This window comes from Octopus bimaculoides, chromosome 11 (assembly GCF_046866305.1).
Source record: "Octopus bimaculoides isolate indiv1 chromosome 11, ASM4686630v1, whole genome shotgun sequence".
In the NCBI taxonomy this organism is placed as follows: Eukaryota; Metazoa; Mollusca; class Cephalopoda; order Octopoda; family Octopodidae; genus Octopus; species Octopus bimaculoides.
Window position 1 is genome coordinate 6,783,350 of NC_142938.1, and position 27,500 is coordinate 6,810,849.

The following is a 27,500-nucleotide window of genomic DNA, read 5'->3' on the forward strand; positions in this document are numbered from 1 at the left end:
AATTTCCCAGTTTTCAAAATCATTCCCAATATCAATGTAATGGTGAAATTATCTTTTTCAGTTGTATTACTGGAGAAATCGTGAATTTAAAGAAATGCAGGTAAGTCCACTGTTTTTAACTCTCCTATTCTTTTACTTGTTTCAGTCATTTTTGATTCTGGCCATGCTGGAGCACCACCTTAAAGGGTTTTTTAGACGAAGAAATCGACCCCAGGACTTATTCTTTATTTAATCATCATCATCATCATCATCTTCTTCTTCTTCTTCTACCCCCCCCCCCCGCTTTGCGTCTGTGAATTTGGACAGAAAATGGTGCATTTTATGTACCATCAAATACAGTAATTAATTAATGATATAATAATATTGAATAATTTTGCCTTTCCAGCCTGATTTATCGCTTTACGACACACCACGAGCCATGAGTTGGTGTAACGATTCCATATTTGTCGGATTCAAACGAGAATATTTTGTGATAAAAGTAAGTTAACGAGTTTCAATATTTAATGTCCATTTATTTCTTGCTCTTGTTTGCTTCTTACTTTGTTCTAAAGGGACATTTGTGCAAGAGGGACATTTGTACAAGGGGGGCAGTGTGCAAGAGGGACATTTCGGTGGTAGTTGATAGCATTCGTGTATAACTTAGAAGTGACGCATGCCACCAACTACTACCGAAATATGTCGTGTATAACAAGGTCAGTAAGATCAATTGTCTGTCTGAGATTCAGCTGTAAGAAGACTGAGGCTCACAGAGGGCCAAGCAGGACCAAACCAGTGCATGTGTTTATTACCGGCATAATGCCTCTCCCAAGGTTTACTAGAGAAATATTCTTTTCCACTCTAGGCACAAGGCCCGAAAAACTAGAGAAATATTGAGGCTAATATATTGTTTCAAAAATTTTTTTTTTTTCCTTCTTAGGTAAATGATGGAAACTTAAAAGAACTGTTCTCTCTTGGAGGTAAGAGAAGTGAACCTCTTGTTGCTAAATTGTCTGATAATCAAATTACTCTCGGAAGAAATGAAATGTCCATCTTTATTGATGAAGAAGGTTCCCCAAGTCAGAAATATCCACTTCAGTGGACTGACATTCCCATCGCTCTTGGTAAGTTGTTACAGTTCGTCTGTTATCTTTTGCTTGTTTCAGTTATTGGACTGTGGCCATGCTGGAGTACTGCCTTGTGACCCTGGTGCTTATTTTTTTTCAAGTCTAGTACTTACTCCATCAGTCTCTTTTGCCAAACTGCTATGGTATGGGGGATGTAAACAAACAAACACCAGTTGTCAGACAGTAGGGGGCACAAACACAAACATAAGGACACATGCACACACACACACACACACACACACACACCGCCACCACCACCACGGTTTCTAGTGTTGGATGCCCTTCCTAATGCCAACCACTCCGAGAGTGTAGTGGGTGCTTTTTATGTGCCACCAACATGGGGGCCAGTCAAGCGGCACTGGCATTGGCCACACTCAAACGGTGCTTTTTACATGCCAGTCAAGCAGTACTGGCATCGGCCACGCTTGAATGGTGCTTTTTACATTCCACCAGCATGAGTGCTAGTCAGGTGGCACTGGCAGCGGGCACACTCAAATGGTGCTTTTTACGTGCCACCAGGTGACACTGGCATCGGCCATGACTGTGATTTCATGCAGTTTGAGAGGTCTTCACAAGCACAGCATATTGCCTGACGATTGAAGGGCGCTTTTAAACAAGCCAGTTATGCAACTCTGGCATTGGCCACGACTGCCTATTTATTCACACTGTTTTGAATTATTCTTGTATTATGTTTGTGAATTTGGTGACATGATTGTATATTTATGAAGTGACATTATAGGGTTGGTGTAAGAGGCTGGATCTTGACAGTTTGAACATAAAACAGGTAGAATATGTAGACCAGGTATGGCCAGTTTAAATGCTAAAGGCTCAAAGAACAATTTTGCATTGATTATTTTTAAAATTTATTTCACGTGAATATTCAGCATCATCATTGCAACACAACCAAACTATAGCTGTTCAATAGCTTGGCTTTTCACTTGGAGATATAACTTGGTGAAATGATGAGCCAACAAGGATGCATTTACGTGGTTGCTCAGCTTGCTAAAAATAGCAGCCAAATTCCCTCACACATAATGTGTATCTGCAGGCTTTACTATCAATAAACTGTTGTGAATTGTTTATTGTGTAGATATTGAATTGCTTTCATATTGTTGTTATAACATTTATTTATTGTTGATTTATTATATTATATATTATATATTATAGTGCACGATCCTCCTTACATTATTGCTGTCCTTCCAAAATATGTTGAAGTCCGAACTATTCAACCTCGTTTGATGATCCAAAGCATTGAGCTTCCTAAACCGTTATACATTTGTGTTGGCAGGTAAGTGTACTTTACGTGAAAGTCTCTCAGTAATTTTGTCTCTATTTTAGTATTACTTCTTGCTTTAGTCTTTCTCGAAATGGAATTTATTCTTGTCTTGAATAATGAGATGAGATGCTAGTCCATTATTTTGAATTAATCATGGCTTATCTCATAGCTTTAAGATTTCCATGATGTAATTGTTTATTTTTAGAATGACATTGTAGGATAGATGCAAGAAGCCAGATCTGGCCAGTTTTAACATAAAACAAGTAGAATATTTGTGCTGGATATGGTTTGTTTAAATGCTAAAGGGTTAAACATGAGAAGGAAATTTTAAAAATTAATTCTCAATTTCTTAAAATAATCTTCTCTTTTCTTCATGAATCATTAATGAACACTGTTAGGTGTTTGTTTTCTTTCTTCAACTAAGAGGAAAGTATTAATTCATTAAGAATTAAACGAACACCAACACTGTCTTGATTTATTGACTTATTAATTTGAGAGTGTATAAATTCTTGGAGTCAGTGAAAAATCTGCAAGAATGAAGGGAATTCATTTTATGAGCTTGTTCACATTTGCTGTTTGTTCTTTATTTCAGTGGACTTGTGTATGTAGCTTCTAATAATCATTGTTGGAGATTAACAAAAGCCCCTATTTCTGAACAAGTGAATGACTTGGTGAAGATCAAAGAATTTGAGTTAGCTTTACGTCTCGTGGTAAGTATACCATAACAGGATGTTTTACCAGCTCTCTTTCCTCTGCCATCATCATCATCATCATTGTTTTAATGTTCACTTTTCCATGCCCACATTGGTCAGAGAGAATTTGTTGAGGTAGATTTTTTATGGTTGGATGCCCTTCCTGTCACCAACCCTCACCTGTTTCCAAGTGAAGTAATATTCCCCCCAGGCCGGACATGTTTTCACAGAAGATTGGAAATAAACACCATTGCTTATATGATGATGATGATGCTCTTTTACAACCATCATGTGATGCCTAGACAAAAATACAGAGAGAGAGAGAGAGAGAGAGAGAGGGGATGGGGTTTGATCAATTTCTTCCTACCAAATCCATTCACAAGGCTTTGATGGGCCTAGTCACTTGCCCAACATGATGCACATGAAGACTGTACATAAGATGTAGGATGAGTTTTTGAGAGAATATTTTATAAAAAAAAAGCATGTCTTATATGCCATCAAGTACAGTATATATGTGTGTGTATATATATATATATATATATATATATATATATATATGTATATATATATATATATATATATATATATATCCAAGAAGGTTAGGGGTTGTGAATCCAACCCACTAAGGGATAATATCTATCCAATAGACTGAAACAGCTGTAAGTCATTATCACATTTTCTGTCACTATATGTCCTTTTTTAATTACTGATATGACATAATATGTTGCATGTGTTTGTATATTGTTATTATTGTCCTTTAGTAAACAATTAAACAAGTGGCCATGCTGGAGCACTGCTTTTACTTGAACAAATTGACCCTTCTTTGTAAGCCTAATACTTATTCTATCGGTCTCTTTTGCCGAACTGCTAGGTTACGGGGATGAAACACACCAACATCAGTTGTCAAGCAATGGTGGGGGACAAACACAGACACACAACTAGATCAAATCATATATATTCATATATTCTTGCATCAATAAATGTACAGTTTTGTAAGTTTACATATTTATTTAGTGATTTATTCATGCTAAGAAGGTCAGAGGAAGGTTGAAACATGTCAGGAGTTATCTCCGACTTTTCATGGCAAGTGATAAAATAATATTAGCGATTGACATATAAATTTTTCTCTCACTTCACAGGTATTTTTAGGTAACTGTTTTAATGCTTTAGACACAAAAATATATCAGCACTACACACACAAACATTTTTTTTTATTATTAAGAAAATGTTTTAACGATGATAAAATTAATTCTTTAGGCAGAGAATATGGAATCAGAATGTGAAGCAGAGAAGAAGAAACGTTTACAAAAAATTCAGAACAGACAAGCATTTCATTTATTTTGCCAGCACCAGTTTGATGCATCAATGAAATTATTCATGGAATTGGACACTGGTTTGTATTAATATTGGTTTACAAGGGGGTGCTGAAAAGTACCTGGCTTTGGGTAAAAGAAAATACAGGAGGATCAGTTAATTATGATTTTAGTCAACATATTACTTTCTCAGATTCACACACTTATTGCAGCAGTCCTTCTGTTTTTCTAAGCCCTGTAAAAGATCTTGGCCTCCAACCAGGCCTTTTGCAGTACCCTTAAAGCCAAGAATTTTTCAACACCCCCTCGTGTATGTTGCAATATAATTTTTTAGTTTGTTTGAGCCATTAGCACATTTGATATTTTTCTTGTATAGTTTAGAATGATTTTTGTAACGTGACCCATGTGACTCATTGTGCGATGTTGTTCACAGTCCACTGCCTCTGATTTCTTTGGGAGTGCAATAAAGATGGATTTACTTGTGGAAGTAACACAAGGTCTGTGACATTAGGTATGAAGAAGGTGCTTGGGGAGCTGTGAAATGTGGTTCTTACGGAGAATATTAAGGATAGACAGAGTCTAATGACGAAGTGATGACCTGGGCTGCATTGGGCCAAGCAACTGAGATTTCTTGGTCATTTGATGAGGAAAGAGAACCTGGAGAGTTTAGCAATGACTGGAAAGATTGATGGGAAAAGAAGCAGATGAAGGAGAAGGATGATATGGATGTCGAGTTTGAGGAATTGGTTGGACGAAAAGAGGCATTAAACATCAGGAATTGGAAACTGTTAGAGAAAACAAAGCACAGAGAATCGCGGAAGGATGTGGTTGCCTATGTCCTACATTCTGGACATGACAAAAAGATGGTGCTTTTTACGTGCCACCGGCATGGGGTACCAGTCAGACGGCACTGGCATCAACCCACGCTTGAATGGTGCTTGTTACGTGCCACCAGCATGGGTGCTAGTCAGGTGACACTGGCATTGGCCACAACTACAATTTCCATTTTGATTTCAATCTTGATTTGATTTTGATTTTGATTTGATTTTCGTCCCTCTTATGATCATTGAAACAAATACTAGACAATACACAGGGGTTGATATAACCAACTAAAAACCCTTACAGATAAGCAATATTTTATTACACTGTTGTTTTATTTTAATAAATCTGCTTTGTATAAAATAAAATTTCTTCATGATTTATTGTTGTCTGATAAACTTGTGATTGACATCTATATTTACGAATTTGTTATTTAAAAGATCCATCGCATGTGATTGGTCTCTACCCTAATCTGCTGCCTTCCTGCTACCATAAAGATCTCACCTACCCAGATACTGTGCCTGAGTTAGATGGTGGTGACCTCGAAAATGCCTTATTGGCACTTATCGATTACCTTAACGAGGTATGTGTGTATAGACAAAATTTTCTGTATATTGTCTACTTTCCTAAATACAACCTGCATGAATTAAATCTGCAAAGTATTTTCAAACATTGCAATACACAGTATACCACTATAAATGAATTTAGTAATTTACCTGTGTTGTATGTTATTTAGTTTTATTTGCATTTTGAATTAAAAAAATCATTGTTATTCTCTAGTTTATCCATCAACAGTCAAATGTTAATTGCATGCGTTGGGTTGTCAGATAAATCCCTGTATTTTCCCCATTTATTTTAATATTTATTTTCCATCAACAATTTTATTTTATCAAATCAGTCAATTGTATATTCTTCATTGTTCTTGACATCTTGCCAAGTGTTCTGCTTGCTTGTCAATGCCTTGATGGTAGCAGTCACTGGGTCTTGACTTCATTGAGCCACATTTGCTGCTCTACATCATTGTTGAACAAAATGCCTCACAGACTATTGGAGAGTAAAGGTGATAAAGGTGATAATTTCGAGGTGCTATCATCATCATGATTTAACAGCTATTGTTTCCCTGCCGGCATGGGTTGGCTGGTTTGACGAGTTGGCAAGCTGGAGAGCTGGAACCAGGCTCCAATTGTCTGATTTGCTATGGTTTCTTCAGCTGGGTGCCCTTCTTAACACCAACCACTTTACAAAGTGTACTGGATGCTTTTCATGTGGCACCAGCACACATGTTTTACACATGGCACTAGCACGGGTGCTTTTTATGTGACAATATCAGGAGAATATGGTTGGTGTAGTAGAGCTTTACAACCACTCTCTTGAATAGGATTTTTGGTCAAATCAACAATGTATCTCTTTTCTTCAGAGCATGTGGCACACATTTACTGAGTTTTCCGTCCTTACCCACAGAGTAAAAGCAAGAGGTAACAATATGATAAAAGCATCTCATCTGTTGGGTCAATTCCTTAGTGGATTGGCATGGATCCTTGTGGAAGAGCTTGTTCAATCGTCATTGAACTGTAGAGGTTGGCTGGAACACAGACAGTCTGTGAAATCGAATTTCTCTTCCATGAAGCATGAAAACCATTTCTGTGCCATTCTTTCAGTAACAGTGCCTTCTTCATGTACAATACAAATGTCTCAAGTGGCTTTGGCAGTTTTGGTACCTTGATTGAAAGCAAAGAGAAAGTGTCAAAAATGCTAGTGTCTGGACAGATTAAAATTTATTCAAATTTCAAAAAAATGATTAACGAAAGTTGTAGAAGAAGAACAGAGCTCAAATAAATAAATAAATAAATAAAACACTTTTTTAAAAACCATTTTTAAAACCAATTTTTAAAACCATTTTTTGTTCTAATTTAGATAACGTTGGAAAGAAATGAGCAAATTTATCTGAGAACCCATTAAAATGATAAAGCAATTCTCCTTTATATATCGGAGAGATTCACAATGAATTACTGCTTACATAATCCCCTCAAATTAGATTGCATCTAAGTAAAACATTGTTTGTCTGATAGAAATTAACACTCCCAAACACCCAGCAATTTTTGACCCATAGACCATTTTTACAATGCTCCCCCTCCCCACTCTTTCTGCAGTTGTTTCTTCCATGTTTTTTTCCCACCCAAATCCACTTAATGCATCTCCTTTTTCTCCTCTGTCACTGCTTTTGTGTCTTGCCTCCCCCCCCCCATTTCCTAATCTCTCTGCTCTAGATTTGCATTCTCCTGCAATTCTTCTTACTCCAAATACTAATTGAAAGTTATTTAAATTAAATGTTAACTCCTCTAATCTTACCCATACTGATTCTTTAGATAAAAAGGACTCGCGAAAGCTTTAGGTGTTCGGTTAAAATGAGAAACCAAAATAGAAATTAACAAAATAAAAGAAAGACCATCCGTCTGTCTGTTTGTCTATCCATTTACTCTACATACTATTCCTGGGAGGGTGATGAGGGGAAATAGTGGCAGACATATGGAGATAATGGGAGGGGGATGCTGTTGACAACATGAAGGGGTGTACAGGGGTGGGGATAAGGGAGGTGACAGGGCCAATTCATTTGATGTAATTAATTTCTATGACTGCCTCTCCTTCTATGATACAAAATCTCTCATTTTTTAAAAGTGTTCATAGTTTAAAGTTAAGATGTTATGACCCTATGTAAGACCCCTTTCCATTTAGTTGCCTCCCAAACATCAGATTAATAACAGAAATGTTATGTTACTAAATTCTTCTAAATTTTGATTTTTAAATATTTTTCAAAATTAATTAAAACTTATAGAAAGTGCATTTCATTAGAAGTATGGTCGTGAAAGAATGTTTTCTTTATATTCTTGTTAATCACTTACATTATTTCCAGCTTTTACGTTTCCTTTATTATCTGCTGCTAAACAACTATAATTATGGTTTTTTTGTACATCTTTTAACATTTTTCTTTCCTCTTGTTCATAGAAACGTTACCATATTATGAAAATTCCTAGCAAAGAAATAACAACCACTGCCATTGGGGACATGAACCGAACTATCAAATCCAAAAGACAGATTGCTCAAATTATTGACACAACTTTGCTTAAATGCTACCTTGAAGTAAGTATATTTCATCATCATCATCATCATTGTTTAACGTCCGTTTTCCATGCTGGCATGTGTTGGACGGTTCGACTGGGGTCTGGGAAGTGGAGATAAATGGTTTTGTATTATTTAATGATGGGCAAGGTACTGTGTTGTATTCTTGATATTTAGTGATTTTGTCTTCATGCTGTTGAAGCAGACCACATTGACACTCTCCCCACGACCACCACCACCACCACCACCACCACCATGTAACATAAATACCATATAACATAAGCAAATACTATATTTGATGGTATAAAAAAAAATGAACATTTAAGATGCAACCCAAGTTCAGCAGAGCATATTCAGGAAAAAATATTTTAGTGCATTGAAGTTTGTGGAATGTCCAACTTTGTATACAGGACCTGAGATGATTTTTTTGAGATATTTATTTAGAAAATAAGTCCATCATATATACCTTGAAATACCGTAAATAGTTTTAAGAATTTTGGTTTATTTTTCAGTTTCTGTTTTTTGTTTGTTTTCTATTGGATCCCACTTATATAATCTTTACATCATTTTGCAGACAAATGATGCGTTGATGGCACCATTCCTCAGGAGGGTGGACAATCAATGTCATATTGAAGAAAGTGAACGTGTTCTGAGGAGCAAAGAAAAGTTTAGTGAATTAATAATTTTGTACCGGAAGAAAGAATTGCATCAAAAAGGTATTATATGTTTTGTTTTTGGATTTGGTTTGCAAGATTCTTTATGTGAGTTTGTGTGTTGACTCTCCCCAGACACAGCAAGATATTATTTGTGACGACGACGATGACGATCTTCATCATATAATCAAAATAAGTGAAATAGAACCATGTGCATGCAATTATTACTGGCATAATGTCCCTCCTGAAATACAACATAATGTTATATTGATTATCAGAAACAGATATAATGTCAGAGAATTGGCAGAAACGTTAGCACGCCGGGCGAAATGCTGAGCGGTATTTCGTTTGCCACTATGTTCTGAGTTGAAATTCCGCCAAGGTTGACTTTGCCTTTCATCCTTTCAGGGTCGATAAATCAAGTACCAGTTGCGCACTGGGGGTCGATCTAATCGACTTAATCCCTTTGTCTGTCCTTGTTTGTCCCCTCTATGTTTAGCCCCTTGTGGGCAATAAAGAAATAAGAAACAGATATATTGTTTATATAAGCTGAGTATTTTAGGGAATAATATTTTGTTGTTTACTTAAATATCAGCCCTGATCAAACAAATTCTCCAGCTGTGACCATTCTATCTTTAATTCATATGAAGTGTATTCAGCTGCTATTTCTTGTTTGTCAAGAGTATTTATTCCATATAGTATTATGGAGTGAATAAAAATTTGAATTTTTTCCCTTTTATTCGTTAATGGTTTCAAATTTTGACCCAAGGTAACAATTACGCTCAAATGGTGCTATTTACGTGCCACTAGCACGGAAGCCAGACAGCTAGTGGCTCGTAAATAGCACCATTTGAGTGTGATTGTTACCAGCGTCGCCTTACTGGCACTTGTGCTGGTGACACGTTAGAAAACATTCAAGCAAGGTCATTGAGATGTTATTGTAAATGCCATTGAAGGCAACAGGTATTGGTTTCTCTTTGAAAATAGAATGATTTTAGCTGTGTGATAGATAATTAGTACTTTTGATTAGTGGAGATGAAATTTTGCATTATTTAAATATTGCAATATGTTTTCCTTATTTTTATCGTTATTACAATTATGTTTTTGTCCTTTACAGCTTTATCCTTATTGATGCAACAAGCGTGCCGGCCTGCCTCTTCGCTTCAAAGTGGTCAGGATGGTATTGTTGAATATCTCCAGCATTTAGGTTTGTAGTCACATTTTCATATAGAATTTTCATTGGGTTCTACAAATATTGTATTCAAAATACTCATAAATGCATTTAAATGTTTCAATACCAACCAGACTCAGATGGCCTCTGCTTCTACAATATGGCACCTTTGATTTTGAAGGGAAGGTGGGGGTGGGGGGTGGTTGGCATCGATCACGTTCGGCTGGTGCTTTTTACGTGCCACCAGCATGGGGACCCAGTCAGGCAGCTCTGGCAACGACCACACAACCATGCTTGTGCTTATAGTTAAATAAAGCTTTCAAATTATCTTTTCAGGTCCATCTCATATTGATCTTATTTTTGAATATTCTGCTGCTGTACTACAGAAAGACCCTGTAGAGGGACTCAGTGTAAGTAGCATTATACAACTTATGGGAGAAATTCTGGTTTTATTGAATAATGTTAGCAATTTTCAATCAGTATATTTCACTGAATTCATTTCCAGAAGTTTATCATTTAAATATGTATGAGCAGGTCTAGATATGTAACTTTATGCATGAGAATACATACATAAAATATACAAATCTGCACATACATACATACATACAAAAATATCCTGTTGATGATGTTGAAATTCCAGTGAAGGAGCTTTGGATCTAGGTTAGGAACTGGTTCTTTCCCTATTGGCAAGAAATCTTGAAATAAACTGAATGATGACATACATACATACATACATACATACATACACACACACACATATATTTATATACATACATACATACGTACATACACACACACACACACACACACACATGCATATATATACACACACACATACATATACGCACACATACACAGCTCACACACATGCACACACACACACACACACACACACACAACAAGCCTCCTTTCAGTTTTTCTGTAAAACCCCCTCACAAGCCCTTGGTTGGCATGGGGATAAATAGAAGACACTTGTCCAAGGTGCTGTACCGTGGAACTGAACCCGAACCCATGTAGATGAGAAACACACATTGAACATCTTAACCACATAGCCATTCCTGCAGTTATAGCTATCCTGACTCTTTTGGAATACTTGGATTTAATTCTGGAAACAAGACTTTATACTTCACCTTTTAGCACTTAAACCAGCCATATCAGACCAAAATATTCTCCATATTTTATGTTCAAACTGGTGAGAACTGATTTTTCACACCTACCCTGCAATGTCATTCTACAAAGCTACAACATAATGCATAATTTATTCAAAACAAAGTGAATAAATAAGCAATACATTTGACAGAATAATATGAAAGTTAAATGGTTAATATTTTCTGTTTTAGATATTTACAGAGGACATGCCTGAAGTTGAATCTTTACCAAGAGATAAAGTGTTGGAATTCTTAGAAACCAATTTTAACAGCACTGTTACCATTTTATATTTAGTAAGTACTGTTGATTGTTCACTAAGCTGGATGTTGTTTGTGAGAATTACAAATTTATCGGTAAATTATAATTCAACAGTTAAGTGCGAGTCGTTGTTGGTGTTGTTGTTATTATGATTAAAGGGATGGGTTCATTGGCAGAATCGTTAGAGAGTTTGGTAAAATACTTTGCAGTATTTGTTCCGGCTCCCTGCACTGTGAGTTCAACCTCCAGCAACCACCCACAATGCTCAGCTACCCAGAATGCACTGTTGCTTGTATTTACATGACTGTGCTGCAAGGCTGTGTGTTTTTTTTACAGGGATTTATGTACTCCTACCCATCAACATGGGTCCCGTGAATAGAAAAATATGAAGGCATCTGGTGAAATTACGCAGACAAGTGTTTTCTCTACAGGAAAAGGTAGAGATGATCAAGAAAATACGAGATGGTGAAAGCTTCACTAGTGTGGGTCACGAGTTTGGTGTCAATGAATCTAAATGAATCTACTATTTGTTCCATTTATAAAAAAGCATGCAGATGATTAGTTTATTGCTGATTCCGTTATCACTTTTTCTCTTTTGTTTACCAAACCTCTGTGATAAACGAGAATAGATGTATCAGCAAGATGAAAAATACAATGGAAACTTAGCTTCCTTGGTTTGTTCTGAATATCGTCTGCTATCTGTCTTATGTAGTGAAGGCACACAGCTTAGTGGTTAAAGCATCAGGCTTATAATCATGCAGTAATGAGTTCGATTCCCAGACTGGGCTGTGTGTTGGGTCCTTGAGCAAGACACTTTAATTTTACATTGCTCCAGTTCACTCAGCTGTAGAAATGAGTTGCAACGTCACTGGTGCCAAGTTGTATCAGCCCCTTTGCCTTTCCCTTGGATAACATCAGTGGTGTGGAGAGGGCAGGCTGGTATGCATGGGTGACTGGTAGTCTCCCACGAAAAACAACCTTACTCAGACTTGTGCCTTGGAGGGTAACTTTGTAGGTGCAATCCCATGGTCATTCGTGACTGAAGGGGGGGGGGATCTTGTGCCCTATCTCATGTACCTTATCCAACTTTAAACGATCAGCTCTCTTGGAAAACTGCTGTTAATATTCCTTTTTCTACTGTAAGGTAACTTAACAGAGGCTGATTGTTCATGTATTGTGTTCTTACTCCTTTTTCTTCTCCTTTTCTGATTTATACACAAGAGGTTTGTAGCTCTGTGTGTCATACGTTAAGTAACCAATTTAGATAGAATACACACCTGAAATGAAATTAAGAGATGTATTTGGTACTTTCTGTTATCTGTGTGATTGAATCATGGCTGGAGATGGTTACAGTGGAAAAAGCTTAGTAAGTTGATGGAAGAAAGTTAGAGTTATGTCTCTTGGTAGCAAGTAGCTTCATTCCACCCAAAATTTGTGGCCATGTGTGACATTGTAACATTTGTCTTGTATTGAGTTGCAACTTTTTACTATATATATATATATATATATATATATATATATATATATATATATATATATACATTGATATATTGAGTGGTTGGAATATTTTTTGTCTTGTCAGGAACACATTATAGAACATTGGAATGAAACAAACACAGATTTCCACAACTTATTAGTGAATTTGTACAGAGAAAAGACTCAAGAGATCATATTGCATAGATCCTCTTTAAATTCTGATTGTAAGTTTTTACTAAGCCATAGGGTTGATGCATAATTATTGCGGCTTTTTTTCAACAAATTTTATTCAACAAAAACAATGACAATATTTAACAAAAACGCCAAGCAAATGGGAAGTAATAGTTGAAGTAGATGGTGAATATGCTCTGGAATAATCATTTAAAGATGTTTTTGTTACATGTTGTTATTGTTTTTGTTGAAGAAAAGCTGCAGTAATTATGCATCAACCTAATATTTTTCTTATGCTAAACTGACAATTTTAAAAATTTTTGATTTCTCAAAAGATATTTTTTTAATTATTTGTTTTTTATTATCATACTGCAAAATATATAAACTTTTAATAAATTGAAATACACTTGTATGATGTTTTTTTTAGGATTTATCTTCTATCTTTTTTCTTTTACTTGTTTCAGTCATTTGATTGGGGCAGTGTCTTGAAGAATTTTTAATAGAATGAATCTCTTTTGTTTCTTTTTAGCACCAGAATTCCAAACGGCTACTGAGGAACTGGAACAGTTTAAGGGTAAACTCATATCTTTCCTTGAGAGCTCACAATATTACACACCAGAGCGACTCTTGTCGTACTTTCCCCTTGATGGTAAGCTTCAGATTAAAGTGATTTTGTGTGGGTTCATGTGTGTACATGTGTGTGTGTATCATGGTCTAGACCAGGGGTTGCCAAGGGGAGCTGGCGAAGAATTACAGGGGTTCGATGATAGCTAAGGGAGATTACTCTGTCCTATATGTCAACCAGATCCGTTTTGTGCTTGTCTCGCTACTGATTACTTTGATCTCGTAATCCAAAGTAATCTCATTTTAAACTGTAGATCACAAGGCAAAGTAGCACGTTTCTTTGTCTTAAGAAATGATGAGAATTTAGTACTGGTTTCTTGTAAAATGGGCATCAAGCTGTAGAAACTCTGCCGGATCAGATTGGAGCCTGGTGCAGCCTTCTGGCTTGACAATCCTCAATCAAATCGTCCAACCCATGCTAGCATGGAAAGCGGACGTTAAATGATGATGATGATGATGATGATGATGCAGCTGCTTTTGTCTCGTTGCTGATCACATTGTAAAAATCTTTAGCCAACATCTTACAGGTTTTTAGAAATTGAAAAGTAAACTAAACAGTAACCTACAGTAATCTCCCCTGTTGATTACCTGCCAAAGAGGCACCTAATAACGTTTCCTTTCTCCCTTATTCCCTTATTGATAATTATTTTTCCTGCCTACACTAGTAAATATTTCATCTTTGTAATGAAATATTCCAACTGACATGTTTAGTCTTCTCTTCTTCCTCACAGCCTAAAATTTATTCCACTGTTTGTATTCTTTGCTTAAAAATAGGTTTGGAAATAAAGATTATAAAGATACTTTGATCTGGTTTTATTGTCTATTCATTTAGATTTCTATGAAGAGCGGGCAATATTACTTGGGCGACTTGGCCGGCATGAACAAGCACTCGCTATTTATGTCCATGTTCTCAACAATCATAGTTTGGCTGAACAGTAAGTATTAGGTTTCGTCCTATTTTTCAATCCTTTTGATATCAACATGCCTAAACTCACCTTGGTGCTATGACACAAAATCCATGTTTTCAAGTGATTTGAATGATAAACTTCCATCAAAATTTCATACTAAGTTATGTCCCAAACAAGCTTAATAACGACCAAGATATTTTACTTAAATTCTTCATTATTTTAAAAGCTTAGGTTTACAGTTATCACGTAGGCACTTTAGATTTCTTTTAAAACATTTTATTACATTTAAATTTCTATCTTACAAACTGAAAAGGGGAGCTTGGTAGAATTAACTAAATTAGCATAGAATAATGGTTTCATATTTTTTTTATAATTAAGATCTAAACTGTTAATATATGAATGCGAAAGAGATAGTTGAATAACTGTAAACCTACTTTTGGGCCACTCTGTATTTCAAGAGAAATATGGTCACAAAATGTGACGTTTGATTAATTTAAGATTGTCATTGAATGAACGTGTGTTAATCTTGGTCTAGCATTTCAGCTTTGATCATCCTGTCTTTTTGTATATGTAGGACTACAGTGTTCCATGTGAATCCCTTTTTTCTTTCCCTAAAGTTGGTAGGTTGTGATTTCAGGAAATATATCGGCAATCGGTGATTTATTGCACGCATAGGAATATAGTCTTCACCTTTCTCCTAGTAGGACATAAAGAGTTACGTCCCTTTAGAAAGATGCCGCGTTTAAATTTTCACAGTCTTGTATTTCACTGGATTTTGTACGGCGCCTTTCCTTTTGGAAGGAATGTAAGTTTTTGTGTGAGGGGTCTAAGCTTCATGTGGGTGACCTGTATTAGGAAAGTAGGCCAAAGAAAAAGGATATATATATATATATATATGCATTAATTCCTATTTCATTTTTCACACATTTAGTTGTGTAGGTTGAACTATGGAAAATGTTAGGGAAAGAAACCTCACTCTTTCTTGCAAGACGTACCAATACATACATCTAAAGCAAAATCTTTTCAGGGGCTCTTATAATAGTATAGTGGATCCCCAATTTACAGTTTTATTGCGTGGACCCTCAAAAATCTTATATGGACTCTCAGAGGCTATTTGAACCCTGATTGAGAACCACTGATCTATATTGTTGCGCATATCCCAAACACCAGCACTACGGAATAGCACAGTAAAGGGAAACAACTTTGCTGTAAGAAAATAAAATGTACCGATTCATTCAGGAAAACTGTTCATTGGAGGAAATAAGAACGAAAACCTCGAAGGTATTCTGAGTGTGAAAAACAGAAATGTTTTATGTATTTTACAGAATTGAAAAAGGAAATGAAATTTTGGTTGTATTTTATTTTTTAGGTATTGTATCAACCATTATGACGGAGCTAAAGAAGGTAATAAAGATGTAAGTAAATGAAGTTTTTTTGTGTATTGATATGGGAACAGGCTTGGTTGAGTGCCAGAGACATTGCAGCCCTTTTGAGTCTTTTCAATGGCTCAGTGGTTAGAGCATTGAGCTTACGATCGTGAGGTTGTGAGTTCCATTCCTGGACCGGGCTGTGTGTTGTGTTCTTGAGCAAGACACTTTATTTCACGTTGCTCCAGTTCACTCAGCTGGCAAAAATGAGTTGCGACTTCACAGGTGCCAAGCTGTATCGACCCCTTTGCCTTTCCCTTGGATAACATCAGTGGCATGGAAAGGGGAAGCTGGTATGCAAGGGCGACTGCTGGCCTTCCATAAACAACCTTGCTCGGACTTGTGCCTTGGAGGGTAACTTTGTAGGTGCAATCCCACGGTCAGCCATGACCGAAGGGGTTCTCCTCACTCATAACCAATGACATCCTTGGACAAGAATTTGTCGTTTGTGATATAAGAAAATGTGAATAAAACTTTCACTTATGTTGCAAGTAACCACCTGGCTGAATAAAAAAATCTAATATATGCAATTGAAGCAGTATTCAATTTAAACAGGCATCTATGTATCATACTAAATGTAGACACACTGTTGATAGGCCAATTACTGTGGTATATATTCTGAAGTAACATCTATTATTGTGCTGTTTTAAAGACAATGAATATCAGAGAGAGGTGAAAATTCATCCCAGGAATTGTCTGTGATTGTACCAAATGCATTTCGGTCTTTTTGTGGGTCTTTTCAATATTCAGACATATTTGCATGCAGTCACATGTTTAGATGAGAATTTGCCATTTCTGATATTAGGAAAAAGTGATTGAAACGTTCACTGATGTTGCAAACAGCCACCTTACTGATTTTTTAAAAATCCACAAGTCCATAAGGGACGTTATCTCTGATCAAATACTGCAGTAACTGGCCTATTGACAGTGTATGTACATTAGGTATGATACATAAATGGCTATATGTATATATATGTGTGTATGTTTGTGTTTGTCACTCCCCCCACCACCACCGCCATCATTGTCATCTTCATCATCATCAAAAACCTGTCATCCATGGGTTGGACAGTTTAACAGAAGCTGGCAAACCAGCGGACTACACGAAGCCCCAATGTCTGTTTTGACATTGTTTTTACACCTGGATTCCCTTCTTAACGCCAACCACTTTACAGAGTGTGCTGGCAAGATCTGTTTTGGCATGGTTTTCATGACTGAATACCTACCCTATGCCAACCACTTTACAGAATGGACTGCATGCTTTCTACATGGCATCCGCAATGGCGAACTTGACAACCAACGTTGGTTTGTTTATCATCATCAGCATCATCGTTTAACGTCCACTTTCCATGCTAGCATGGGTTGGACGATTTGACTGAGGACTGGTGAACCGGATGGCTGCACCAGGCTCCAATCTGATCTGGCAGAGTTAATACAGCTGGATGCCCTTCCTAACGCCAACCACTCCGAGAGTGTAGTGGGTGCTTTTATGTGCCACCGCCACGAAGGCCAGTCATGCGGTACTGGCAACGGCCACGCTCAAAATGGTGTTTTTTAGGTGCCACCTGCACAAGAGCCAGTCCAGCAGCACTGGTAACGACCTCGCTCGAATGATTTTCTAACATGCTACTGGCACAAGTGCCAGTAAAGCGATACTGGTAACGATCACACTCAAATGGTGCTATTTACGTGCCACTAGCATGTATCTGTGAATTAGCGTTTTGGCAAAAGATGGCATTAGGGTAAGTATCCAACTTAAAAAATAAGTACCTGGGTCAATTTATTTCAAGGTGTGGCCCCCAACATGGCTACTGTCCAATGAAACAAACAAATTCTAAAATTCATTGTATGAAAGTGGTGTTTTGTGTCTCAGCTTCTCACTCACTCATTCAGTATTTATTATCTTATTATTCCATGTTTATTTAGTAAATATATTGTTTGAACATGTGACATTTTGAAATACTCCAACATTACATTGTTGTCGTTTCTTCTCTGATAACATTCAGACTGACCTATTAATGTGAAGTTGTCCGAAATAACAAAAAAACCAAAAAAAACCTAACCACTCGAGAATTTTCTTCACTCCCAACAATTTGTGTTTACCAGAACTCGTTTCGTTAAAAGATTCCAGTGTTGTCTTTGTATGTAAGACATTTTCTAAACCTTAACATTTAATGCCTTATGAGCGAATTTGGTCAATAGAAACTTAATGATCGTTAAAAGAAGGTGGCATGCTGGCAGAATCGTTAGCATGCTGGGCGAAATGCCCAGCAGTATTTAACCTGTTGTTACGTTCTGAGTTCAAATTCCGCTGAGGTCGACTTTGCCTTTCATCCTTTCGGGGTCAATAAATTAAGTACCAGTTACGCACTGGGATTGATATAATTGACTTAATTCCTTTGTCTGTCTTTGTTTGTCCCCTCTATGTTTAGCCCTTTGTGGGCAATAAAGAAACAAGAAACGTTAGGACACAGGGCGAAATGCCTACCAGTATTTTGTCTGTCTTTAAGTTCTGAGTTCAAATTCTGCCGAGGTCTACTTTGCCTTTCATCCTCTCAGGGTCAATAAATTAAATACCAGTTGTGTACTGGGGTTGATCTAATTGACTGGCCCCCTCCCCCAAAATTTCGGGCCTTTTGCCTTGAGTAGAAAAGAATAATCATTAAAAGATGGCCAGTAGATTAGCAGAATCTGTAGTGTGTATTTGACAAATTGTCTGTCTGGATTTAGTTATGGCCTTCTCTCCACACTTGTCACTCACTCGAGCGGTGGGTGGGGGAAGGGGGAAATAATGCACAATATCTCAACAGATGTTTAGTCATAAGTCACGTCTGATCAAATAGACTCGTGATGAAAAGGTGTTACTGTCATGACCATCCCATAGATTTTTCTTCTCTTTTTACATTTACTTGAGAAGATGCATCAAACTCAATAAAATCACTGTCCTCCATGAATTACAGGCTTGTCATTTACAGGTGCCAATGCCACATAAAATGCACTTGTGCTGGTGCTGCATAAACACACCCGTGTTGGTGTGCCGTGTATAAAGCACCCAGTACACTCTGTAAAGTGGTTGGCATTAGGAAGGGCATCCAGCCGTAGAAACCATGACAAAACAAATAATGGAGGCTGATGCTGCTCTCAACCTTACCAGCTTCTGTCAAACCTTCCAATCCATGCCAGCATGGACAGTGGACCTTAGATGATGATGATGAAGGACTATGTTTTCCAATGTGTCTGTTTTAAGGAGATAAGAGGAGGGAAATTTGGCTGCTATTTCTAGAAGGGTTGAATTTCTGTTTTTGGCTAAAATATTGAGTACATGGATGTATGGGTACAATGTATCATTTCTGATACGTTTCATCTAATTTTCTCTCTTTTATGTTCCTGTAACTTCAGAGGTTTTGATGAGGCTTATGGCAGTAGTTTTCAGTTGGTAGATGTAATTAATAATATAGGGGTGAGCAGAAGTTGTGTACCTAGAAATCACAAAATCAGGGCTTCCAATGAACTAGGTATCTCCTGTAGAACCGTTAGTCAACCTATGAATCAGTTAGGTTTTAAAGTGTATCTTAATAAAGAAATAGAGAAATGAAAAGAACATTCCACTCATATTAAGCAACTGTATATCTATTTTTGCTCACCCCTGTATAAATCGCTTCTGCAATCTAGGTTGAACATAGGCTGAGCACTGTTACGTTTGCATGCTAACAATCAGTTAATTGTCAGAGGTTGTTAGCTCCAGACTTGTGATCTACATTACTAAAATGTGTTGCTAGACTCATGGCCTTCTACTGACATTTAAACTAACACTTGTGAACAGATGTTTTAAATTCATTTCATTTAATGGGTCATTCCTCCATATGCTTTGCAATGCACTAACTAATCAATGAATTTCTTCGTTTTAAAGTATCTTAATTATGTAAAGAGACTATTTGAAAAATGGATTGTTGTTGTTTAGCTTTAGGTCAGCCTTCATCAAGCTGACCTTTGATCAAAGGCATTTTACTTGTGGCTGTCATGTTTTCTTTTTCTCTCTCCCATGTCTAGTGTATCTAGGGTTAAATCATCCAATGTGACCTTCTTCATTTTAAGAAAGGAAGGTTGTGATTTATGAAAGACCTCACTGTTCTTTTCAGAAAATCAAAATACTGCTGAGAGCAGTCGTAGTCTAACTGTGGCCCTTGAGACTTTCTGAATGACATGCCAATGAAAAACAACTTGAAGGATTTTGGTAGTGTGGCCCACCTTATTGATGAACCTTGTCTCATGCAGCCTACTTTTTGTAAAAGGTTGCCCATGCCTGGCTTAGAATCTTGATTGTTGGTTTCTGAAAGACATGTAGGAAGGTACAGATTACTAATGGCTAATTATGTCTGATAGCTTATCCATCTAATCTTTGTCTGAATTATTTGTAAAATATTGAGCCTGAGTTAAAAGTTAAAAAACAAAACAAAATGTAAAGAAGGTAATGAGAAACCCTCTTTTGTTTGTGTGTATGTATGTGTGTGTGTTTGTGTGTGTGTGTGTGTACTCTTGTTATGAGATGGTCGTAAATGAGCATTATTGTTATACAAGTGAGGTTGTTCATTTGCAGTTAAGCTACTGGAAAATATTTCCTTGCTTGGAAACAGGTAAGGGTTGGTGACAGGGAAGGCATCTGGCTGTAGAAAATTCTCTGCCTCTGCAAACTGCATCTGACCTATGCAAGCATGAAAGTGTGGACATTAAGCCTTTTAGCATTGAGATTATTCTATCAAATGTGATGCTTGTTTATTCACAGTTTTGAATTCATTTTGCAATATCTTGTAGTCTTGAGATTTCAATTATGTGGCTGTATATTTTTTAGACTAACATAGTCCACTCTGCCGGGTAGTTGATGTTAGAAAGGGCATCCAACTGTAAAAACCCTGCTAAAACAGACACAGAAGTCTGATTCGGGTTCCGACTTGGCCGGCTCCTGACAAACTGCCCGACCCATGCCAGCATGGAAGGCGGACATTAAACAATGATGATGATGACGGTGATTGTAGCGGTGAGCTGGCAGAATTGTTAGCATGCTGGGCGAAATGCTTAGTGGTATTTTGTCTGCAGTTACGTTCTGAGTTCAAATTCCACCATGGTCGACTTCGCCTTTCATCCTTTTGGGGTTGATTAAATAAGTACCAGTTACGCACTGGGGTTGATGTAATCGACCTAATCCCTTTGTCTGTCCTTGTTTGCCCCCTCTATGTTTAGCCCCCCTGTGGGCAGTAAATAAATAAATGCTGATTGTGGGGTAGGTGTGAGAGGTAGAATCTGGCCAGTTTGAACATAAGATGGAATATTTTGGTCAGAAATGGCCACTTTAGATACTAAAGTGCTGAATGATGGTGATGATGATGATGGTGGTGGTGGTGATAGTGGTGTAGGTGGTTCTTATACATAAACAAGCCATCAATGGAGAAATTATATGCTTGTAAAAGCATCCCAAACTGGCACAGAGGTTTCTTGTGACAGAATTTATGGTAAATGTAATTAGTTTTGTTGCTGCTCTTTTTCTGCTTTCTGGTTTCTAAACATTATTCAGATGTTCACCTTTGTTTACTTTTGTATTGAATTTTCGCTTTTAGTAACAGCAAAACCATAAAATTTCATCAATATATTTCCTTCGTAAAATTGATCAATTTTTGTCTTTTTTTTTTTCGCAATATTTCGTCAACTGCTGACCTATTTATGCTCAGAGCTGAGAAACCTATTTTCAGAACACCATTATCATGTCTTTCATTTAAAGATTTGGTCCGACTAACTCAAAAGCGTTGTTCAGGTGTGTTGTAGGCAAACCCCTAGAATTGGGGGAAAATTTTCAATAAGATGCTTAGATATATTTACCAAAGGGGTTGACTAAACTCTAATAAAAAGATAGAATTGAATAATGTTAGCTTTGGAAGACTAACTGCAAAGATATTGTGTTGTGAAAGATTTCTGATAATACGGTAACAGCTGGATCTAACAGTATGGCAGCTGTTTTAGAAGAAGGGAAGAAATATCCGAACAAGTGATGGCACAAATAATTCTCATCATCATCATCATCATCATCATCGTTTAACGTCTGCTTTCCATACTGGCATGGGTCGGACGGTTTGACTGAGGACTGGTGAGTCAGAAGGCTGCACCAGGCTCCAATCTGATCTGGCAGAGTTTCTACAGCTGGATGCCCTTCCTGACGCTAATTCTGGTTTTTAAATTTGGCTGAAATGGTTGGAATATTCTGAATCTTTTATTTTATTTTTTTATTATCTTTTGCTTGTTTCAATCATTGGACTGTGGCCATGCTGGAGCTCCATCTTGAAGGATTTTAGTCTCACAAATTGATTGCAGTATTTATGTTGATTTTTAAGTCTGGTACTTATCATATTGATCTCTTTTACCAAACTGCTACATAATGTAAACAAACCAACACCTGTTGTCAGATGGCAGTATAGGGAGACTAACGCACACATGCACACACACGATGGACTTCCACACTGTTTCTGTCTACCAGATTCAGTCACAAGGCATTGATTGGCCTGGGGTTATAAAAGAAGACATTTGCCCAAGGTGTTACACAGTTGGGCTGAACCAAAAAGTTATTTTACTAAATGTTTTCTAATTCTTGATTATTTAGTGAACTTCCAAAGTGAAGGTGCATAGCTCAATCGTGAGGTAGTGAGTTCGATTCCCAGACTGGGCTGTGTGTTGTCTTCTTGAGCAAGACACTTTATTTCACGTTGCTCCAGTTCACTCAGCTGTAGAAATGAGTTGTGATGTCTCTGGTGCCAAGGTGTATCAGCCTTTGCCTTTCTCTTGGACAACATTGGTGGCATGGAGAGGGGAGCTTGGTATGCATGGGCGACTGCTGGTCTTCCATAGACAACCTTGCCCAGACTTGTGTCTCAGAAGGGAACTTTCTAGATGCAATCCTGTGGCCATTAATGACCAATGAGGTATATAGTCCATTTTTTGTATTATAGTGCATTGTTGTACCGTTCAAAACTTTTTATTCTTTACAAACAATACACAATGCTTCAAGCGAACTACAATACTCTCCTATATCTATCTATCTATCTATCTATCTATCTATCTATCTATCTATCTATCTATATTTATATATATATATATATATATATATATATATATATATATATATATATATATATGTAAATATATTTGTGCATATATTTGTAGATTTATAAAATGGTTCTTTTCAAATGTGATTGGTTATACTTGCTTACTAGTAAGTGCCCTTATAGCACTAGTTATGCTCCTCCCTGCACTAAATCTTCTCCCAATTCTCTGGCCATCATTCTAATTCTCGTATTAACTATTTCCCCCCCTGATTGATGGCTGCCCATCTTGTATCTCATCTTATCTCAAAATGGGGTCAGTTTGACATTTACCTCCTTCCATAATACAACATTGATTAATGTTGTAATGACTGGTTTTTCGATGAGACATGTACAGCTGTTGGGGGCTGGCAGTTGTTTCACTTGTGTTATTGCTTTCTGTTAGTATTGAACAGTAATATGTGTCATAGCTATAATGGGCTGACATGTTTTTTTGTTTTTTTTCATCTGGTCGCAACAACTGTCTGAATCATCCTTAGGAGATCGATAAATATAGCTGTTCTATTTGGATTTACTACACATTTACTGATTAACTTATGTATATAAACACACACACACACACACATACACACACACACACACACACACACACACATACATATATACATACATACATCCATACATACATATATTGTTTTGTCGTTTGTTGTTGTAAGAATCTTCTGTATGACAATAAATTTATTTTTGTAGTTTGGATTATAAAGCTTTTTTTGCAGGATAGTTTGTGTTAATGGCAATCCTAAGTTAACCCCCCCCCACCAAAATAGAAAAATCCCAAAAGCTAACAATAGGTAATCTTCTTGGCCAAAGTGTTTGGTATGTATATATGTGAATATGTTTGCACATATTCCTTTTGTCATCTGTACAAATAGCCAATGTATGTTTTGAGAAAAAAAAAACAAAAACAAAAAAAAAAGCTAACAGTTTATTGTAATTTAATGACAACAGAATCAATCCAGCATAGGTAGACATAGCCTGTTGGTAGCACTTTGACATTTCATAAACATGTTTTTTACCAACAGAATCATCCCTACATAACTCTGCAGGGTTAGTACTAAAGTATAGAATATATTATGCTAATTAGCCTATGGCTGCAAGGTAACTACTTAATATATAAACGCTTTTGTGTTTGAAGCTGACAGAAATGATTAAAGTGTTTCTGTCATTGCTTTCCTTTTTTTTGTTTTTTTTTGTCTTTGTTATTGCAAGAGATAACAATTTGACTGCATTAAAAGCATTCACACAATTACATTATGTCAGAATATTAAAACTCTTAGAGAATGATTTAAAAGGTGTTTATTTAATATAATGAATTTTTTTATTGGATTAATTTTTTTTTTATGATTCACTATTGAGAGAGAAAAAGGCCGTGCGCTGGCTGAATCATTAACTCATCAGACAAAATGTTTAGCAGCATTTCTTCTGGGTTTTTTTTATGTTCTGAGTTCAAATCCTGCTTAAGTCAGCTTTGCTTTTTGTTCCTTCCGTTGATGGAAAAAGGGATGAGTCAAGTACTAGGGTCAATGTAATTGACTTGCCCTCTCCCCTCAAAAATTGTTGGCCTTGAACTCTGCAATGGACTGGTATCCCGTTTAAGGGTGATGTGGTGATCTTGGTCTTGGAAATCGGGTAACTGGGCTTATGGGCCCCTAAGGCTTAAGGATTACAAAAAGAAATGAGAAAGAAATATTTCCTATGAACTTTGTGAGACCACTGGGGCATTTAAATTCTGCCAAAGTTAACTTTGCATTTTCATCTTTACTCACTCAGTATAATAAATACTGGCTGAGTGCCGAGTTGACCTAATCAATCGTATTTGTTTGAAGCTGAGTGCTTATTTATATAAAAAACAACGTGTGTGTGAGAGATCATAAAACATGGCTCATCAATAATGAACAGAAAGGTAGAGTACAGGTGACATTGTGCATCGTGTGACCTGCTACCATCACAGGATCCGAAAAAGATACCTAAGTCTCCAAATTGTTGGATTTTGGTTGGTTGAAATCATGTTTGTAGAAGTAGCCACAGGAACTACAAACATACACATCTATGTATCCATCCATCCATCCATCCATCCATATATATATATATATATATATATATATATATATATATATATATATATATACACACACACACACATACATACATACGTACATACATATGTATATATACGTAAATGTCGAATGATGAAACTGAGTGCTCAACGCCGCATTGGTGGATATAATTTCTTTATTTGTGAATTAAGGCTACCATTGGTTTCATGTTAAGAAAATTAGGAAAATATCCTAGTGTCTTAATTCTTCTAGCCGATCACACAGAGAAAGGTGTTCGCCTCCATTTTGGAAAACACAGCCTCCTACACACACACACACACACGTTTGTATACACACTCGCCCACTCACATATGTATGGAGAGAAAAGGTGAGGTATGAGAAATATTTCTTTCTGTGCAGTTGACCTTAATTCATATTCATTAGTCATCAATCTTACATGTCCTGGCTTGTCTTCCCTTCAAAATTATTAATTCATTTCATTGTGGTCTAATTACTTCTTTTTGCTTTGTTTTCTGTGTGTCACAGGTATATCTTCATCTATTAAAAATGTACCTTCAACCACCTAATCCTGCTAATTTAGGCATCATGGTTAAAGACATATCTGAAGTAAAGGTACAAATTCAACCGGCATTGTATATATTAGACAACCATGCAGTGAAAATCGATGCCAGCAAGGTAAGTTGTTTTATTCCCATCAGTCACAGAAATAGCGGAAGGCTCACTTTGCTTATAAAACCTCTTGAGTAAAAACCCCCTTCAGTCATGCGTGACTATGAGATCGCACCTACAAAATTACCCTCCAATGTACAAATCCAGGCAAGGTTGTTTATGGAAAACAAGCTGGGCCGACCAATACACACACACATTGTAGTTTTTTTTTTGTTATACAAAAGCTTTGCTTGGCCTGGAGCTTTCTCATAAAACGCTTGTCCAAAGTGTTATGACGCTGTGGGACTGAACTTTAACCCATTAACATTTAAACTGACCATATCTGGCCCAAACATTCTACCTGTTTTATGTTCAAACTGGCCAGATCCTGCTTTTCACACCTACTCTACAATATCAATATAAAAATTAATACTCCCATCATCGAAATCTCAAAGCTACAATATAAGGCATGATTTATTCAAAAGCAATGTGAATAAATAAGCAACACATTTGACAGAGTAATCTGAGAGCTAAAGGGTTAAACACATGGTTGGGAAATGAAATTCTAAACCACACATCCATACCTGTACTTATATATTCATAACCCACATTGTATAGCACTTTAATAATTAATGGATGTAATGAGGTTTGAATTCAAGATGTTTTCATTAGTAGCACAGCACTTCAACCCAGAAGCAACTTAATATGTCTTAAGTTTCAAGGCTGCTTAAAGATAAGAGTGTAGCTGATTACAAAATATTTTAAGAGGTTCCAGTTATGATGCCAAAACATTGAAGCAGAAGGAAATGAAGTGCAATCTGCTATGTGAAGTGTAATTACTATTTAAATGATTATTAGGTACAGGTGTGGCTGTCTGGTAAGTCAGTTTGCTTCCCAACCACATGATTTTAAGTTCAGTCCCACTTGCCCAAAAATTTTACTTGTTTCAGTCATTTGACTGCAGCCATGTTGGAGTACCGCCTTTAGTTGAACAAATCGATCCCAGGACTTATTCTTTGTAAGTATGGTACTTATTCTATCGGCCTCTTTTGCCGAACTGCTACATTAAGGGAATGTAAACACACCAACATCGGTTGTCAAGTGATGGTGGAGGGACAAACATGGACACACATACAAATACATACATATATATATGACGGGTTTCTTTCAGTTTCCATCTATCAAACCCACTCACAAGATTTTGGTCGGCCCAAGACACTTGCCCAAGGTGCTACGCAGTGGGACTGATCCTGGAACCCTGTGGTTGGGAAACCAGCTTCTTACCACAGTCACGCCTGCACCTATATATGTATGATTCTCTTTCAGGGTTTTTTTTAAACAAATCCCAATAAGCCATAAGAATAGCAAAACTATTTGCTTTGATCGTTTTCTGAAGCTGTTGAATGAAAATGTGGTTAGACCATAAGACCTAATTCCACAGTGAAGCCAAATAAATCTAGAATATGACTCCGTCATCATTCTTTTAACGTTCCCTT

The 27,500-nt window shown here is 36.8% G+C and overlaps 1 protein-coding gene across 2 annotated transcripts in view; it reads left to right on the top strand.

Moving 5' to 3' along the window:
- Nucleotides 1-27,500, top strand: part of LOC106877150 (vam6/Vps39-like protein) — a 72,472-nt gene that overhangs the window by 10,697 nt on the left and 34,275 nt on the right. For both annotated transcript variants that reach the window (XM_089359325.1, XM_089359326.1), the window contains exons 7-23: nucleotides 62-100; nucleotides 386-478; nucleotides 917-1,100; nucleotides 2,271-2,391; nucleotides 2,972-3,089; nucleotides 4,329-4,464; nucleotides 5,644-5,786; nucleotides 8,207-8,341; nucleotides 8,895-9,036; nucleotides 10,091-10,180; nucleotides 10,481-10,554; nucleotides 11,485-11,586; nucleotides 13,134-13,251; nucleotides 13,728-13,847; nucleotides 14,655-14,757; nucleotides 16,100-16,145; nucleotides 25,882-26,031. In XM_089359325.1, coding sequence (XP_089215451.1) covers nucleotides 62-100; nucleotides 386-478; nucleotides 917-1,100; nucleotides 2,271-2,391; nucleotides 2,972-3,089; nucleotides 4,329-4,464; nucleotides 5,644-5,786; nucleotides 8,207-8,341; nucleotides 8,895-9,036; nucleotides 10,091-10,180; nucleotides 10,481-10,554; nucleotides 11,485-11,586; nucleotides 13,134-13,251; nucleotides 13,728-13,847; nucleotides 14,655-14,757; nucleotides 16,100-16,145; nucleotides 25,882-26,031 — 1,914 coding nt within the window. The remainder of the gene's footprint in view (nucleotides 1-61; nucleotides 101-385; nucleotides 479-916; nucleotides 1,101-2,270; nucleotides 2,392-2,971; nucleotides 3,090-4,328; nucleotides 4,465-5,643; nucleotides 5,787-8,206; nucleotides 8,342-8,894; nucleotides 9,037-10,090; nucleotides 10,181-10,480; nucleotides 10,555-11,484; nucleotides 11,587-13,133; nucleotides 13,252-13,727; nucleotides 13,848-14,654; nucleotides 14,758-16,099; nucleotides 16,146-25,881; nucleotides 26,032-27,500) is intronic.